This window comes from Pararge aegeria, chromosome 27 (genome assembly GCF_905163445.1).
Source record: "Pararge aegeria chromosome 27, ilParAegt1.1, whole genome shotgun sequence".
In the NCBI taxonomy this organism is placed as follows: domain Eukaryota; kingdom Metazoa; phylum Arthropoda; class Insecta; order Lepidoptera; family Nymphalidae; genus Pararge; species Pararge aegeria.
The window spans coordinates 7,205,028-7,223,799 of NC_053206.1; the positions used below are offsets into that span (position 1 = coordinate 7,205,028).

Genomic DNA, 18,772 nt, shown 5'->3' on the forward strand with positions numbered 1-18,772 from the left:
GCACAGGGTATGGTATGAATGTAGCAATCGTAGATGAATTGAAGTATGCCGAGTTAAAAAATGTAATGTCATTATCGACTAAAGTAGTTAATTATTGAGAATTTCAACAACTTACGTTGTACAAAATATTGTGGTAAATATAACCTTACTTCCTTGTTTACCTTGCTTATTTTTCAAGCCTACTCTAACAATATTTATATTTGGCGCTTCTTTTAAGAGTTACCTTGATGCAAATGTGGCGCCATCCTAATTTAATACATTTTGACGACACTTTTTCATATACACAGATGACTCTCCTTACCTCTACCCTCCATAGTTTGTAGCTGAGGTGACTTGATGAGTGCAGTCTATGGTCTGGCCTATCTCTCTGTTATCTGTGGCTATATGAACGGAGTTTGGTAGGTATTGTCTTGTAATTCGCGTTTTTATCGTTGTTCGATGATTTTTATGCAATTACTGTGTTTTGTATTGAATTTTTTAAAGCGATAACTAACCGTGTAACTATTAAACAACTTTGTGCAGATTAACTAGATTTAGTGACGTTTGAATTGTGTGAAAATGAATTTTAATTTAATCAAAGATGTTTGTGTATTATAATAATATTCTCAGAGTGTTCTGACTTATAAATACAGCTTGAAGATAAGATATATTCGAAGGTAAGTCGATAAATTCAAGTCCTTTTAGTCGATTGCTGGACATAGGTATCTCCTAGCGATTTCCAATCTAGACTGTCTTGTGTTGTATCTATCGGCTCCGTAGTACTCGTTTAATGTTGTTTTTCTTCTATGAGCGTCTTACACTGCTAATGCTTTGACGGCCGAGCGGCCGCAGTGGGCAGCGACCCTGTCTCTGAGTCCAAGGCTGTGGGTTCGATTCCCACAACTGGACAATATTTGTGTGATGGACATGAATGTTTTTCAATGTCTGGGTGGGTGTTTATATTATAAGCATCATATAATATGTTATTTATAAAAATATTTACTGTCATCTTAGTACCCATAACACAAGCTATGTGTACTTTGGGCTATATGGTGCTGTGTGTATTGTGGTAGTATATTTATTTATTATATTTATTTAACGCTTTTGTTTGTGCCATTCCAGGGCTTTAAGACCCAAACTTATACAAGATTCTACTACAACAACAATACTTCCTTTTACAATCCCATCGTTTGAACTTCGAAATCTTAAGAAGCTTTCGCTTAGTTGTTGGATCAAGGGTCGGATACAGAAGGCAGTAGTCCTTGAAACGGCGCATATTGTGTGGAGGTTCTTCACTCTGGAGCCCTGACTGCCGGTTGCTTGGGCATTCAAAAGCCCCGCAAGCGGAGGGTAGATATTTTTGGAGTGAAACTTGTATAGAATCGTTGTGATTTGAAACTCAATGAAACGAAAAAATAAGTCCATTATACATTTTTTACCTATTCTAGTTACCATGGAAACTAAATAATAAACCTTACATTTATCCTAATAGTTCTGATACTCTACATTCACCTCAAGCTCTCGTAGGGCTACTTTTCAGAAGTTACACTTCTGCCGTGTCTGAATAAATTGCACAGGATTTATTTTTTTCAATTAAATTAAAAAAATTAAAATCAATAAATGATAGAATTGAAAATAGTTAGAACATCCAAAAGTGCATGCCTCATAATCTCATTCATTACAATAGAATTGAGATTATTTGTAAATAATAATTAAAATACATCTAATTATACTGTGAAAAGTAATAGGCTTCTATTCATCAAAATTCTGAAGTCTATAAAAAAACCAACTCCATAGGTGAAGTATTAGTGGTTATCGTGACCACAAGGTACGGGATCCGCACATACCGACACACGGACTTCCAAGACAGAACTTTTTTAAACAATTTTTTAATTAGTTTAAATAATAGAAAGAGATTAAATATCATGAGTATTAAAAATAGTGTTTTTTCTCAACGTTTGTCTATTTATATTCACTTATAAAAGCAATATAAAAAAGTGTCATTTTTAAGTAGGAGAATCACTCGGTGTGGGTAAACTTACAGTAATACCCACCTCAACGCTACGCCTATGAGGGGTGCAAATATAATAATGAAAGCAATGCATGCAATTGCTGTATTAGGGTTCTGCACGTTATAAATTCTGTTTTTTTTTTTTATAGCTATGGAGTCTTCTTGCACACGCTTCACAGCAGCGGAGGGTGGGGCGAGGCTGGCCGCCAGTGCGAGCGCCAAGAACATCCTTGTGACTGAGCACACTGCGTTCATATCTACTAGTGTACTCATCGAGCATGCTTATAAAATACGGGGGTGTGTGGTTCTCATTTTGACGGTCTATTGGCGCAGTGGGCAGCTGCCCTGCTTGCTGTTCCCAAGGCAGTGGGTTAGATGCCTTCCAAGCACTTTATCAGCAATAGAGTTATACAAATGTGGAATGCCTTGCCTGAAAATGTAGTGACTGCAGAATCACTGAATCAGTTTAAGAATAGACTGGATAAACATCAAAAAGGCAAAGAGCGCAAGAAATGATATAGACACATCAGCGAAAGCTGTTTAGTCTATTATATAATAATAATAATAATTCCCACAGCTGTAAAATGTTTGTGTGATGTGCATGAATGTTTTTTCGGTGTTTGGGTTTTTATATATGTATATAATAAGTATCTTTGTATAAATAAATAAACTAGGAAAATACACACACCGCCATCTAGGCCCAAAGTAAGCGTAGCTTGTGTTATGTGAACTAAGATGACTGATGAATATTTTTATGAATAATATACATAAATACTTATAAAATACAGATAAACACCCAGACACTAAAAACGTTCATGTTCATCACAACAACATTTTCCAGTTGTGAGAATCGAATCCACGGCCTTGGACTTTGAAAGTAGAGTCGCTGCCCACTGTGCCAATCGGTCTTTGTATATCATTGATAAAATAATTATATCCTTGGGGAAAGAATATAAATTGATCTTCTCCCATAGCTTTAAAACTGTGTGTTTATTGGAATTTTAAACCTTTCCAGACCCCTATCGTCAGGCTGGCAGCGCTCGGTGTACGTCACACGGCATTCTCACATCGAGTGCGTCTCCCACGAGTTGACAATCTTGACCGATCTGGCTGTGGTGAAAGCTTTCAATTACGACGATATCGGCGATTGGAGGCAGGAGTTGGAGGATAAACAGGTAATAATAAATAAAAATAGTTTTCCGTTTTTTTACATCAAATGAAGCGACCTACCAAGTTGAATATTTGTTTGTAAAGGCGGTATGTCGATCTCTAGTAGTTTGGTTGGGCTCTTGTGTTTTCTAATCAGGGCGACCAGCAGTGGCGTGCACTTCATACATGCACAAAAGCACTGCATACCCTAAACTTGACATATAGCTTGTATAGGAGAAGAACTTTTGCCATTTTATGCAATTTTCCTGCTGTGTGCATACCTTGGTAAGAAACCCAGTGAACGCCATTGGTGACCCGGTACTCGTAAAGATCTTCGATTGTCCTAGTTTTTATAATTTTCCCTTTATGCGGCCATTACACCCTAACTCTGTACCAAATTTCAGCTCTCTGAGTTTATGAGAAGTACTACTTCTATTTTGATGATCATGAGTGAGTGAGTGTCATAAATGCAAAGTTTCGCATTTATGACACTCACTCACTCATGATCATCAAAATAGAAGTAGTACTTCTCATAAACTTAGAGAGCTGAAATTTTGTAGAGTTAGGGCTTTCGCTTAACTTCGAAACTAAATGACCTACAGACTTGAAATTTTGGATTTTAAGTATGTGATCATAGCTTACTGGATGACGGAAATTTCTGCGTTCTGGTTTTATCCAGAGATTCTCAAATTAGGGCCTGAAAATGCGGCGAAATGGTTAGAAAGGATGGTACGGCAATGTTTGCTTCGCGCTCGACTTGGCGGTACATACCCCGATAGAGTCACTGCCGTGCCCCCCGATTCATTGTATAGATATATGTTAATTATTAGTACGTATATATAATATTGTGTAGAAGTTTATATATATATATTAACCTACCTCTCGTCTTGAGCATCGCTATGTAGCGATAAGGCCGCCTAATTGAATACATCGTGTAAACTAGTTTTTGACGTGACAATGTCTTATAATTCGATGGAGCCGGCTGCACGCACGCCATCAGTATTTTCTTAAGACGTTGTCACGTTCAACTATCGTATATATTTTTATATATTTTTCCTGTATTTTTATGTGATGTACAATAAAACTGTATTCATTCATTCATTCATCCATTCATTAATTTATCCGCATGTGCATACTAGATTGCGCGTGTGTGCGTGTGTGTGTGTATGAGTGTGTGTTTGGTGATTGAGTGCCTGCCTGGGTGATTGACCTCTATAATTATAATTAATATTAAATTATGCGTTTAAATAATGATTCGACTTCTTATTTTTATATATGTAATATAGGTGGTGGTGGTGGTGGTGGTGGTGGTGATGATGATGATGAGACGTGGACGCTGTCAGCGAGGCTCATCTAAAAACTATATAATTTCAGGTGCTGGTATGCACTTCGGAGGTGTTGCAAAGAATTCTGTGCGAGCAGATAATAAATATGCAGACCATCAACGTTTTGGTTATTGACAGCTGTCATCTGATTTTCAAAGATGAAAATTTGCAATACGTAAGTTTTGAAACTCAACTTTTTAAACACACTAGCTGACCCGTGCAACTTCGTCTGCACCAAACCGGTTTTTACCGGAAAACACGAATAAAATGACAATGACAAAAATTTAAAGTAAAAAAAAAAAAAAAACATACATTAGATGGTTTCACAATTTGCAAGGGCAGGAATGATCTGGTATTGCGGGTAGTGGAAGAATACCAGGCATCCAGAAGGTGAGACAGCACAACAAATCAATCAATCAGTCGCTATGGCTCGTTTGCATCAGGATTTGACATCACAGAAATCTTGTGAGATGAATGATTGTACTAATGTGATAAAAACTCCAATACCAAATAATTCTTGCACATACTCAGAAATAAATCTGAAACCCAGGGATTCATGATCCACTTCATCGTATCAACCCCATACCTCATTAAAGGGCACGGATCTCCTCCCACAATGAGAAAATGTTCAGGCCATAGTCCACCACTGCTGATTGGTGGACTCCACACGCCTTTGAGAACATTATGGAGAACTCTCAGGCATGAAAATTTCCGCACGATGTTTTCCTTCACTGTTGGAGCAAGTGATATTTTAATTGCTAAAACGCACATAACTTAGAAAAGATAGAGGGGCGTGCTGGGATTCTACTGGGCTATCACCAGATAATAAAACCAAAGGTGCTATTATTTTCAGATAATGAAACTATATAAGCAATGTGAGGAAGTGAAACCAAGAATATTAGCTCTCACTTACCCGTTATTCACAGCTCCGAGAGACCTCAACGAACATACAGACAATAATACAGAAAAAGTTGAAGACACGAAAAATATTAATGAAGAAATAGATAGGGTTAGTGAAGAAAAGGGTACAATGGATGAAAATAATGAAGAACAAGAAACAAAAGATGAAATCGATGAAGGTATTGATGTAAAGGATGACAGTTGTGATGAAGAAACAGATTTGAGTGTACACTCAACAGAAGAGGTGAAAGATCCTGAAGATAAGCAAAGAGATTCAAATGGTATTATTAAAAAGATAGATAATATTAAACCTGAACTTAGTGAGAAACTAGAAAGCTCTCATGATAATGATGATCGTGGCCATAAGGAAACCGATTCAGAAGAAGTCAATAAAATCATAGATGAAGTATCAGAACATCAAGATGTTAAAGATAGTAAAGAAGATTCAAAAGATGAAAATATAGATAGCAGAAATATAAATATAGATAACAAAGATGACTTCCATCTGTATGAGAAATTAGAATGGAAGATTGAGCAGTTGGAGAAAGAGTTGTGCTGTGATATGGATTTAGCCGAGGATATTGATGGTGGGAAACGGTGAGAATTTCTTTCCCCTGTTTACTTTTAAAGACTAGCGGTTGCATGCGACTTCGTCCGCCTACAATTTTGCCTAAATACAAGATTTGGTCGCTCACAATCAAGTAGTCTTTTTCGAGTATGGCAATACTTAATTTTCCAAGTGAAATGGATCTTATCTGCATTGTGTTGAAGCTTTTGCCCGGCTAAGTTTGTTGTGGGCTCTTCTTAGACTAGGGCGCGTTTGGAACCCTCGTAGCTTTAGGTTTAAGTTGGCGATCGAAGTTATCACCATCCCCTTACAATTATGTAAACATATATGTATGAACGCTTTATAAGTGCCCGTGATAGGCCTACATAAATAAAGAAAATTTGAATTTGCTGATATTTGCCTACATTTCTAAAGCTCGGGCTATTTAAGCAACAGCTCAAAAATCAGAAGACTTTGATAATAATCATGATATCACTCTTTACAGCATTGCAGCAACGTTGACCAAACCGAAGGAGCTAATTATTGAGTACAATCACAAACCAGAGACAGATGCTTTACCGGAGGCATATATCGATTTGGACAACTTCATGAGTTCTACGGTGAACTCTGCACTAGATTTTATCAATGAGCACAGGTACATTATAATTTATTAATAATAAATAAATATACTTGGACAATACACACATCACCATCTAGCCCCAAATTAAGCGTAGCTTGTGTTATGGGTACTAAGATGACTGATGAATTATTTTTATGAATAATATACATAAATACTTATAATATACAGATAAACACCCAGACACTGAAACACATTCATGGTCATCACACAAACATGTTCCAGTTGTGGGAATCGAACCCACGGCCATGGACTCAGAAAGAAGAGTCGCTGCCCACTGCGCCAGGCGGCCGTCAAATTCAACTGATTATGTGACTTATTAAGTGAATTTAATTCACATACTATCTAATCGCTTAGCAGTAATTCTTTGTCGGTAGGGTAACTAGCCGCGGCCGAACCTGACCAGACCAGAGAAAATTTAGAAATTATAAATTCCCAATGTGTCCCAGCTGGGAATCGAACACGGGGCTTCTAACTTAAATCCACAGTACGCACCGCTGCGCTATCGAGGTTTTTGACATGAGCAAAGCATTTGACTTCGTATCTCATATCATCACGTTAAAAAAGTTAGAGCAGGATGGTATCAAAAAGCCAGCTCTTCGATGGTTGGTTTCCTATCTAAAAAATCACAAAAACATAATTCGTTCGCAGGTACGATCCAACAGAGATTTACGGTGATGAATTGTATGAAGAGTTCGCTAACATTCCGGACCCCACTGTCGAGCCTAAAGCTATATTGGAACAATTTTTATATGTTTTGGACCAGTTAGGTAAGTCATTATCGTGACACACACACACGTAATCACACAAACTCGCAGACGTATCCACACCAGCACATGTACCAACACATACAAATATCAACATACACTCATACACATATACACAAGTATATATATATACCTTTTGTTAATATTGTATAATATGTAAAATGCATACAAATATTTTCGGAACCGACACTAATAAAAATTATAAAATTATCAAAAAGACCTTTTATTAATATTGTATATGTAAAATGCATATAAAATTTTCGGAACCGATACTAATAAAAATTATAACATTATCAAAAAGCAATGTGTCATATCTTGTTTCAAACGTATCTCATTGCAATATGAACCTTTGAAAAGTAGATCGAAACTGCAATGTTTCCTACTAGATGGCGCTACAGTCGCTATAAGACTGATGTAAAAAGGCATATACTAATTTAAACGTTTCGAGTTATAGGAGCCGTAGCATAATTGGTTAAAGCGCTCAGTCCGCGATTGCCAGAGACTCGCAGGTTCAAATCCTGTCGGTTCCGAAACTATTCAAATTTACAAAATTGATAATTCCTCCAAATGCAGGTTAAAACGCTAGTAAAGATTATAAAAATACCTCTTTTTTTTTTTTAGGTCCGTACGCAGCAGATAAGGCAGCCTTCTCGCTATTAATAAAGCTGGAAAAATTAAAAATCAAAGTACCCTATGAGAGACATTTCCTTTTACTATGTCTGTGCACATCTGTGTTTGTCAAAATAAGATGTTACGCCGACATCTTGTTCTCTAGATACACCTCGGATTGGGAGAAAATTAAGTCATTATCCACACCGAAAGTTTTACGATTAGCGGAGATATTAGAACAGTTTGAGCCTCCTGACATTTTTAAAGAAATGTTCATGAAAAATATGTTTGATAGTGCCAGAAATAAAAACGATATTAATATAAATAGACATGATATCTCAGAGAAAGATGAAATTAAAAGTGAAAGTGCTCCGGAAAATATAACTACAGCTGCCGATAAAAATATAGTTGACTGCAATCAAAGTATAGACAAGAATGTGATTGCAAATTCAAATGACGCTGCCAGCAAAACAAATAATGATAGCGAGCTTCATGAAGGAATGAAAAGGTCAAAAACAAGCGAATTGTTGACAGCTATAGAGAAATGTGACTTTTTAACACTAGGAAATAAAATCGAGGACAAAGTAAACACCTATGAGGCTAATTTGAAAGATCTGGATGAAATTGATAGTACATTTGAAACCAGTACTGTTGGTCAAAGAGACAAAATAGATAGTGAAAACAAAAGTGGTTTGAATGAAGACAACAAAACAGATGTTGACAAATTCAGTGTTGATAGTAAAAATGATAGTGCTGAAAATACTATTGATAGTAGAGTTAGTGGAAATAATATAGAGAGTGCTAACATAGACAACAATAGTGTTCGTAAAGATAGTGAAAATAATATTAACAGTGTTAATAAAGTGAACAATAGTGTTAATAAATATTGTGGATCTAACAAAGATAGTGATAGAAACGCAAGTGATAGTAACAAAGTGGGGATGGGTAAACGTCCGGGACATCGAGTGAGGGGTAGGGGAAGATTGCCGAGGAGTAACGTGTTGAAGTTGCAGCACTTGCAGCAGAATCCAGATGCACTCTGCGGAGTTGTGTTTGTGAAGGAGTCTCTTATAGCGAACATCATGTTCATGATTGTCGTGGTGAGTCTTTCGAGTTTGCATTCTTTTTGTTTTCATTGCAATAATTGAACTGATGTTAAATGGAAAAACCATTGCCTTTAAACACTTCATATTTATTTATTATTTACTACCTGTTGCCCGCGACTTTGTCTGCGTTTGATTTTGTTTTTAAAGTATTCAGTATCACTAAGCCTTAAATGAGGTGTTTGCTGCTGTCCGCTGATGAGTTCTATCCTCTATCTCCAACCTAATTCATCAGATCTACACAAAGTTTGGGCAAAATTAAACACATATTATAACCTCTATAGTACAAAAATAATTATTTAAATCGGTTTAAATTTGTCAGAGTTATGGTGTAAAATCGTTAAACACTTTCATCCCTTCTCCCAAAGGAACCAATCTTAATGTTGTGATAAAAAGTATCCTATATTACTTCTAACACTTACAAGAATATGTGTACAAAGTTTCATGAGGATTGGTTAAGTAGTTTTTGTGTGAAAGCGTAACAAACAATTACACTGGCATACTTACATTGGCATTTATAATATTAGTACGCATAGTTTATGCCTGGGTATGTTTTTTTATATAATTAAATAAATATACTACGACAATGTGCACATCGCTATCCAGCCCCAAAGTAAGCATAGCTTGTGTTATGGGTAAAAAAAAAAATTAATAGATAATGTGATAATGTGAGATGTGATGATGTGATAATGTGAGATGGTGATAACAAAAATGACACCGGGCTAAGTTTTTTGTTGGGCTTCTTTTAAGACCAGGGCGTGTTTAGATGCTTTGGTTTCGCCATCATCTCACTACTATTTACACATTTTTTTAATTAAATGTACGTATCTAAAGTGGCATCTATACTTGTAGGACATGGCGCGCAGTCGTCTGTCTCTATCGCACCTATGCGCCCAGTATTGCGCGTCCGAGGGAGAGGGCAGAGATTGCCAGAAGGAGAGCAAGAAGCAAGAGGAGGTTCTAAAGAAGTAAGTTATTTATGTAACATTTAAAGTTTTTAAGTAACTAAAAATTTAACTTTGTTTTTTTTTATATTTCACTACAGGTTAGCCCTTGACTGCAATCTCACCTGGTAGTAGGTGAAGATGCAGTCTAAGATGGTAGCTGGCTAACCTGTTAGGGAGTATGGAGAAAATAATCAGTAAATATAAATTCCCAAATTGCCTCTGCCGGAACCATGGAGCTCCTACTTTAAATCACAGTGGTCACCGTTGAACCAGGGAGGTCGTCTCCTCCCACAATGAGAAGGCTTAAGCTTGCTTCACTACGCTGGCTCAGTGCGGATTGGTGGACTCCACACACCTTTGAGAACATTATGGAGTACTCTCAGGCATGCAGGTTTCATGCAGAGGGTATGCACAGCGAGCACAGGGTATACAGATGATATAAAATAAAGAAACTCCCCAGTGCTAGCTATAAATACTTAAGAATAGGCTTTTCATAACTCTTACAAAGCCCTATCCTTAAGTTTTTTATAACTGTTACTGGAGATTTTCTTCATTTTATATCATCTGCATACTCTGTCAATACCAGTGGCGTGCATAGAGGGTATTGACCAGTGGCGTGCATAGAGGGTATGCACAGGGTATGCAGATGATATAAAGTGAAGAAAATGTCCAATACGAGTTATATATACTTAAGGGTAGGCTTTTATATCTCTTAAAATGCCTATTCTTAGGTTTTTAAAACTCGTACTGGAGGATTTTCTCCATTTTATATCATCTGCATACTCTGTCAATACCAGTGGCGTGCATAGAGGGTATGCACAGGGTATGCAGATGACATAAAGTGAAGAAAATGTCCAATACGAGTTATATATACTTAAGGGTAGGCTTTTATATCTCTTAAAATGCCTATTCTTAGGTTTTTAAAACTCGTACTGGAGGATTTTCTTCATTTTATATCATCTGCATACTCTGTCAATACCAGTGGCGTGCATAGAGGGTATGCACAGGGTATGCAGATGATATAAAGTGAAGAAAATGTCCAATACAAGTTATATATACTTAAGGGTAGGCTTTTATAACATTCATTTTATATCATCTGCCTACCCTGTGCATACCCTCTATGCACGCCACTGAGAGTTCTACATAATGTTCTCAAAGGTGTGTGAGTCCACCAATCCGCACTGGACCAGCGTGGTGGACTACGGCAATAACCCCTTTTCGTTGTGAGAGGAGTCCCGTGCCCTGTAGTGGGCCAGTAATGTGTTGATATGAATTAGAAGTAAGAATAAACTTACAGTGCAATATAAATTTCATATTTCGTTTAAAGGAAATTGAATACAATTCTACAATAAACTACCCATTAACATCTTGGAGATGTCTCTTAAAAAGTTCAAGGTTTGTATTAAAAGGACTACGTAATCGATAAAAAAGCTTGGGTGTGAATTATTGCTCCAACCAGGTTGCTGTTCTAATAATTTTAAATAACAATGTGTGATGGTGATAACAAAAAAAAAACACCTGGCTAAGTTTGTTGTGGGCTTCTTAGACCAGGACGCGTTTGGAACCCTCGTAGCTTTAGTTCTAAGTTTACGAATGTGGTTATCGCCATCATCTCACTACCGTGTAATTCTTATGTACGCATCAAAAGTGCCACCTATATAGGCCTACTTGAATAAAGATATTTTTGACTTTGACTTTGATGTTGATTCTTCTTCTTCCAGGTTTCGCATGCACGAATGCAATCTGCTCCTGGCGACGTCAGTTCTGGAAGAGGGCATCGACCTTCCCAGGTGTAACCTCGTGGTGAGATGGGATATACCGTCTTCGTAAGTATAACAATTCGATTTGCACCATTAGGCTTAAAGATATTTATGGCCGTTTTCACTAACGTCGAACTAGGCATTGCTTTAGAAGAAGAACAGATTCCTAGGCATACCTCCATCCTTCACCAATAGTTATCACCGAAGATTATCTTAAAGGATAAAAAAGCTTGGGTGTGAATTGCTCTAAATTCATAGTTTAATGTTAATTTACTGTGAGATGGTGATAACAAAAAAAATACCCGGATAAGTCTGTTGTGTGCTCTTCTTAGAGCAGGGCGCGTTTGGAACCCTCGTAGCTTTTGATTTATGTTCGCGAACGAAGTTATCACCATCCCCTTACCATTATGTAAATATATGTGTTGGCGGCGACTCTGCTTTCTGAGTCCAAGGCCGTGGGTTCGATCAACACAGCTGGAAATTATTTGTGTGATGAACATTATATATTGCCAGAGAGGCGCTGGTTCAAATCCGGTCGGTTCCGAAAATTTTTATATGCATTTTAAATTTATGAAATTGATATTTGCTGCAAGTGTAGGAAAAGTACACTAACAAATATAATAATATTATTTACATAGATATCGGTCACATGGACTATGCAGAGGCCGCGCCCGGGCCCCCAGGGCTTCGGTCGCTTTACTCGCGGGCGCGGAGGCCCATAGAGAAGCCCTAGTGCATAATCTAGCAGTTTATAAGGAGCTTGACCAGGTACAAATACCCTTAATTATTTTAATTTTGACGCAGCTCGAGGTATCTGGCTAGACTATTAGGTAGTGGCGTGCACTTCGCAAATGCACAAAAGCACTGCCTACCCAAAGTAAAATTAAACAATCAGAATAGAAGCGTGATTAACCACGACACTTGAAACCTCCCACCCAAACAGACGCGTAAAAACGTAAATATTTTTTCATATTTCCACAGATAATAACTAGGAAATGCGGATGCGGTGTACAAAATGAACCCCCCCAGGAAGAAGAGGCCCATGCAGACTCGTTAGCTTTTATTGTTAAGCCGTATACACCTAAACCTCTTCCACATAGCGATAAATCTAGCAGCCAAAGACAGGAGAACGCACTGATATCTGGCGGCGATAAAAATGACAAAGGTATAGAAATCAGTAAAACGGACAAAATACAAGCTACAACAACTATCTACAATAGTAACAAAAAGACAGATAGTCCTACAAACGATGATATCGTAGATGTAGGTGAAAGTATTGATGAAATTAATAAAGGAATACTCGATAAAATGCAAGGAATTAATATATCTAATGATGGAGGTGAAATCGATAATATTCTAAGCAACAAAACAACAAACAGTGATAAAGAAAACAAGGTTAGTGATGTAAAAATTGAAGTAAACAACAGTAACGAAAGTAGCAGCAATTCGTATAGTAATAGTAAACCTAATTTTATATCTAATGATAATAATTTAACTAGTAATGAAGTATTAAATAGATTGACGAATATAACTCGTGAAATTGTGAATGCTAATACATTAAGCGTACTTGAAAATGACGTAATTGTAACTGAATCAAATAAACAAGATATAACTACCAAAGATATTTATCATAAACGAAATGATGTAAATAATGTATGTAGTTATAATAATAAGAACGAATTTGAAATAGATAATAATGATTATAGTATGCAAAATGTTAAAGAAAAGAAAATCATTGATGAAACTAGCAATGATGATATTGAAACAAGTGTAAAGAATTTGAATAAACATGAAAATCTACAGGGTGTGTATATAAATTACAAAGGAAAAGCTGACGATGTCGAGATAAATCATGAAAAACTAGATTTAAAAAGTAATGTTACCAACGAGAAACTAGAATGTAGAGAAAATGAATCTGAATGCACAAATGAAGATAGGAAATTGAATAAAACTAACGCAATAATGCACGTCGATGGCGAAAAGGATATAGGAGATTTTGAAAAGGATCTAAACGATAAAAATCTGGATTTCAGAGAGGTCTTTGATGTATTAGACGTAGAAAAGGATTCGATCGATAAAAATCAGAATTTAAGTAACGAAAACGTGTTGAGTCATAAAGAAACTCATGTGAAATATCAAAACGTCAAGTTGCAGTACAAATTCAGTGATAGTAAGAAGGGAGATGTGAATGCGGCAAGCGTGGATTTGAATTCAGCTATTGCACTTATTAATAGGTGAGGAACTGTTGTAATTTTTTTTTTTTTTTTTGTATTTTTAAAAGTTTTGTCAATTATTTTTGTGTAATTAATTTTTTTTATTTATTTATAATTTTAATAACAGAATAGGTTATTTCACTTTTGTATGGTAATTTTTGGAGCCTTTGATATGAAAAATAAAATAGTCTACTTTTCTATTCGGATTCCTTAAGTAGTACAATAGACACATCGCCATGTAGCCCCAAAGTAAGCGTAGCTTGTGTTATGGGTACTAAGATGACTGATGAATAATTTTATAAATACTATAAATAAAATAATATATAATGTTCAAATAAACACCCGGACACTGAAAAACATACATGTTCATCGCACAAACATTTTTCATCTCTCAAATAGTTCCGATGGTGAGTTAAAAATTGTTAACGACCGAAACATTACACCCAAGTCCAAGCTGACGAAGTCGCGGGCAAAAGCTAGTATATTTATGTATATGATTATCATTTACAGGCCCACTAAAAAAATCTATTAGTCGCTTTGTTATAGCTTAAAATAACAAACAGACGAAGATTTCGCATGTATAATATTAAATTCAAATTCAAATTCAAATCTTTATTTGCGTGATTTCAGGTTAACAAATTTGATCTTATAATAAAACATAACAATTTACGTGCTCCAAATTATAATATTAATTACAAAATTATAAAATTATTTTTCCAATTTATACAAAATGTCAGAAAATTAAGCTATCAAAAATTGTGAAGTTAAATTACAATGTCAGCTTAAAATTGAATAATGTAAAGTAAACCAAAATATAAACCTAGAAATACAATAATTTAAGTATAAAGAAGTAAGGATTGTTGCCATCTTTCTAGGTATTGCGGTAAACTACCCTCCGACACGTTCACACGCCTAGCGCCACAATGGTGGATGGAGCAGGTTCGACTCCCGGACAGGGATGGGGAGATGAAGACCGCGTATATATGCACTCTAAGGATGCCGTTGAACTGCCCCGTCAAATATAACATAGTGGTGAGTTCGGTGCGGAGCCTGACTTCTATTTTTTATGTGAAACATCTTCAATTTTGACGGCCGATTGGCGCAGTGGTCAGCCACCCTGCTTACTGAGTCCAAGGCCGTGGGTTCGATTCCCACAACTGGAAAATGTTTGTGTGATGAGCATGAATGTTCTTCAGTGTCTGGGTGTTTATATGTATATTATAATTATTTATGTGTATTATATTCATAAAAATATTCATCAGCCATCTTAGTACCCATAACACAAGCTACTCTTACTTTGGGACTAGATGGCGTTGTGTGTATTGTCGTAGTATATTTATTTATTTATATATACTATAGGTATGCGAGCTCAGTGTGGCGAGAGAGATTGCGCACAGACAAGTGTCTGTGCGCAATCTCTCTCGCGCATGGCATCGCAGCGCCATGTCTAAGACGCTATTACGTATAGACTACGTATAGTACATATATTCTATCATACAGCGTGGCGATGCGTCGCCACGGCCGGTGTCGCCACGCCAACAATCAGGTTTACCCTTACCTACAGATGTTTCACATCAAAAATGGTTCTTCTTTGTAGGGTCACCCGATGCCGACCCGTGTGTTGGCCAGGCGAATGGTCGCCTTGCAAGCGTGCCGAATCCTGCACAAATCCGGAGAACTGGACAACCAGTTGATGCCTATAGGTAAATATGAGGGACAGTAACAAAAAAAATCAAATAAATCAAAATTCATTTATTTCAAGTAGGCCCGATATAAGAACTTTTGAAACGTCAAGTCCGTCGGTTTGTAGTGACTCTACCACCGGTTCGAAAGGCACAATCTACCGAGAAGAAGGCGGAATGAAACTCAGCAGTTGTTCTTTTCAAACATCAAATATTATTATTATTAAATTCTGTATTGCACACAAAAACAAAACACAAAGAAACACATTTACAAAAATAATAAAAAAAAAACTAGTTTAGGTGTGCAAAGGCGGTCTTATCGCTAAAGCGATCGCTCCCAGACAACCTTTGGCGATAGTAGTTTTTGTAAGGAACGGGTTGGTGCGGCAATAAAAATTTCTACCTACATAAAAATATTGCAAACTAAACTACATACATGGTATAAATTCTAATACTAAACATATAATTATTATATATAATATATATTGTTCATACATATAATTATAATAAACTACATACTATAACGCTACATACATAAAAAATAGTTTACATTTTCAAATATTTACATTTTACTTCTTGTGAGAGATGAAAGCGGAGCCGGATGCTCCTAGCAAACTTGTCAATACGATATTCATCAATTGTATAGTAACCTCGCTGTAATAAATGTGTTTTAACATATTCTTTAAACTTATGCATCAATAGATCCAAAATTAACTTAGAAATCATATTATAAAAGCGTATATTCAATCCCACAAATTACTTCTGTACCCTTCGCAGAAGATATGCAGATGACACTAATTTATTACCATTCCTTGTAAGTCGACTGTTTATATCCTTATGTTTATAGAGAACGAGTCTCCAAACATGTCCTTTACGACCAAAACGACAAAACAAAGACATACCTCCATAATGGCAGATAATGTCAGCCGTATGCGTGCAAACTGCAAACTGGGGAACTTCTAATGGATTTGGGGAATATTCCATCTACTATGTTCCCTATGAGGAACAATAACGTGACTCCCCAAATACGTCCTTTACGACCCAAAAGGCAAAACAATGACCAAATTTCGTCCCAACCGACTGAATGTCGAGTAATGACAGATAATTTCAGCCGTGTGCGTGCAAATTGGCGAACATCCAATGGAATTGTGTAAGTTTCCATCTTCTATGAGAAAGAATAAAGAGACTCGCCAAACATGTCCTTTACGACCTGTCCGAAATGATCCACCTGCAGGGCTAGCGCAGGAATAAGATGTCATGGAATATTCCAACTACCATGTTCACTATGGGGGTCATCAATAACGAGAGAGGGTCGTAAAGGACGTGTTTGGGGCGTCAAACGACAGAACAATGACCAAATTCCGGATATTGTATAGAAACATTTTGTACACAGCCAATGCGTCAGATTTTTCTTGAAAAAAACGCGTAGGTTGATTTTTTAGACCATCTGCATCTAATTTATTGTATATTTTAACGCACATAGCAAAGGGGTATTTTGCGGTTTGTTTTAATTTATATTCAGTGTATTGTTTAGTATATTTGTTAGTATATTAGTTACAATTTTTCCTTAACCACTAAGTTAGTATTGATTAGTTTAAATAATAAAAGATAAATAAATTAACAAAATTACACTCGCCCGATTGCTACTCTCACACAGTGGCACAGTATAGGGCAGTCGAATCTGGCAGCAAATACCTTTAGAAGCCGTTGTCGCTGGTACGTAAACGCTGTAGAAGAGAGGCTGCTTTGTTACGCTTATAAATGACAGATAATTTTAACGGTGAACTTGTAAATTGTGGCACCTCCAATGGAGTTGTGGAATAGTGGACTCTTGTGACGATTGGTTCGAATAAAAGGAAGGTGTAATAAGAAAAAGTAAATTCATAAAAGCCGGAAATACTTGTGCCGTTTTTTGCCATTACTGTAGTCCTTTTTAGTGGTGCTATCGATGATTAGAGGCGATTTATGTAGACCGACGCAGGAGGACTCAAGAAAATATCAATATACTTGTGTTAATTTAATTTGAATAAAATGAAATTACAAATAATTATTAAAACTATAGAGAGAGTGACGTCTTTCGATGTGGGAAAAGAAGTGTCCGTTCGCCGGTCACGTAAGCCTAGCCGCGCGCCTCGTGTTGCGGACTCAGCAATGCCCTCAATTGCATAATTTGTACGCTAGGTATGTGATCCAGCGTAAGCGGGCATAAGTAGGTGATCCAGTGCAGGCTGGCAATAGCATAGCGCTGCAGGATGTAACAGGCGTTACTTCAGGTGTGCTTGCTTATTTGCCCGCAGTTTATATTTGCGTCCCTTACGACCCAAACAGCGACCGATAATGCTTCATGCGAAGTATGATACAATACATTTTGTTTTATTGATCCTACTAATATTATAAATATAAATATAAATCCATCCATACAAACTTTCGCATTTATAATATAAGTAGGGTTCTTCGAGTTACGAGCAAGTGTTACCCAAAAGTTGCGTAAAGCATTTTCCCATCAGAGTCATCTTAGGGGACAATCTAAGCCCGCCAACCCGCGCGAGAGAGGTTTGTGCCCAGCTGTGGGACTGTTGATGATGACTGTTTTCATCTCTGGCTCAGGCAAGGAGAACTTCAAGGCCGCGGAGTTGGAAAACAATGTGACATGCAACGAGCCCAGCGATCCCAGCGACTGCGGCCGGCCCGGCACTACCAAACGGAGGCAGTATTATTTTAAACGGGTAGGTAGTATATGCCACCACTGGCCCTTAACTACCTTCCATATCCCTTATCCCTTCTCCCTCACATATCTCTTTTTACGTTTCTTTTTCGTCTTTAGTATCTCACCTATAACCCATTCCCTTCTCCCTATCTCCTTCCCCCTCGCCTTCCCCCTATCCCCTTTCCCCTCTCCTTCCTCCTATCCCCGTCTCCCTATCCCCTTCCCCTGTCCTCGTTTCCCTTCCCTGTCCCCCTTTCCCTTCTCTGTCCCCCTTTCCCTTCCCCCTAGCCCTACTCCTTATCCCCTTTCCCCTAGACCTTCCCTTTATCTCCTTCCCCTATCCGTTCCCATCAAGAATAATCTTCCCCCACTGCTCGCCTTGTTCTTTCTCACCCCTAAGTCCTTTCAACTCTCGCTGGCTATTTTCCCCCTACAC

At 37.2% G+C, this 18,772-nt stretch overlaps 1 protein-coding gene across 3 annotated transcripts in view; it reads left to right on the top strand.

Annotated features, from left to right (window-relative positions):
- The first annotated feature begins 347 nt into the window (after positions 1 to 347).
- LOC120635600 (endoribonuclease Dcr-1) overlaps positions 348 to 18,772 on the top strand; it is a 61,854-nt gene continuing 43,429 nt past the window's right edge. For 2 of the 3 annotated variants that reach the window (XM_039906613.1, XM_039906615.1), the window contains exons 1-15: positions 416 to 656; positions 2,140 to 2,287; positions 3,006 to 3,165; positions 4,514 to 4,639; positions 5,318 to 5,961; positions 6,417 to 6,566; positions 7,200 to 7,318; positions 7,937 to 9,024; positions 9,880 to 9,995; positions 11,696 to 11,800; positions 12,373 to 12,502; positions 12,716 to 13,968; positions 14,823 to 14,979; positions 15,545 to 15,650; positions 18,237 to 18,355. In XM_039906613.1, coding sequence (XP_039762547.1) covers positions 2,142 to 2,287; positions 3,006 to 3,165; positions 4,514 to 4,639; positions 5,318 to 5,961; positions 6,417 to 6,566; positions 7,200 to 7,318; positions 7,937 to 9,024; positions 9,880 to 9,995; positions 11,696 to 11,800; positions 12,373 to 12,502; positions 12,716 to 13,968; positions 14,823 to 14,979; positions 15,545 to 15,650; positions 18,237 to 18,355 — 4,419 coding nt within the window. In that variant the 5' untranslated portion in view covers positions 416 to 656; positions 2,140 to 2,141. The other variant, XM_039906614.1, reaches the window with a different exon arrangement.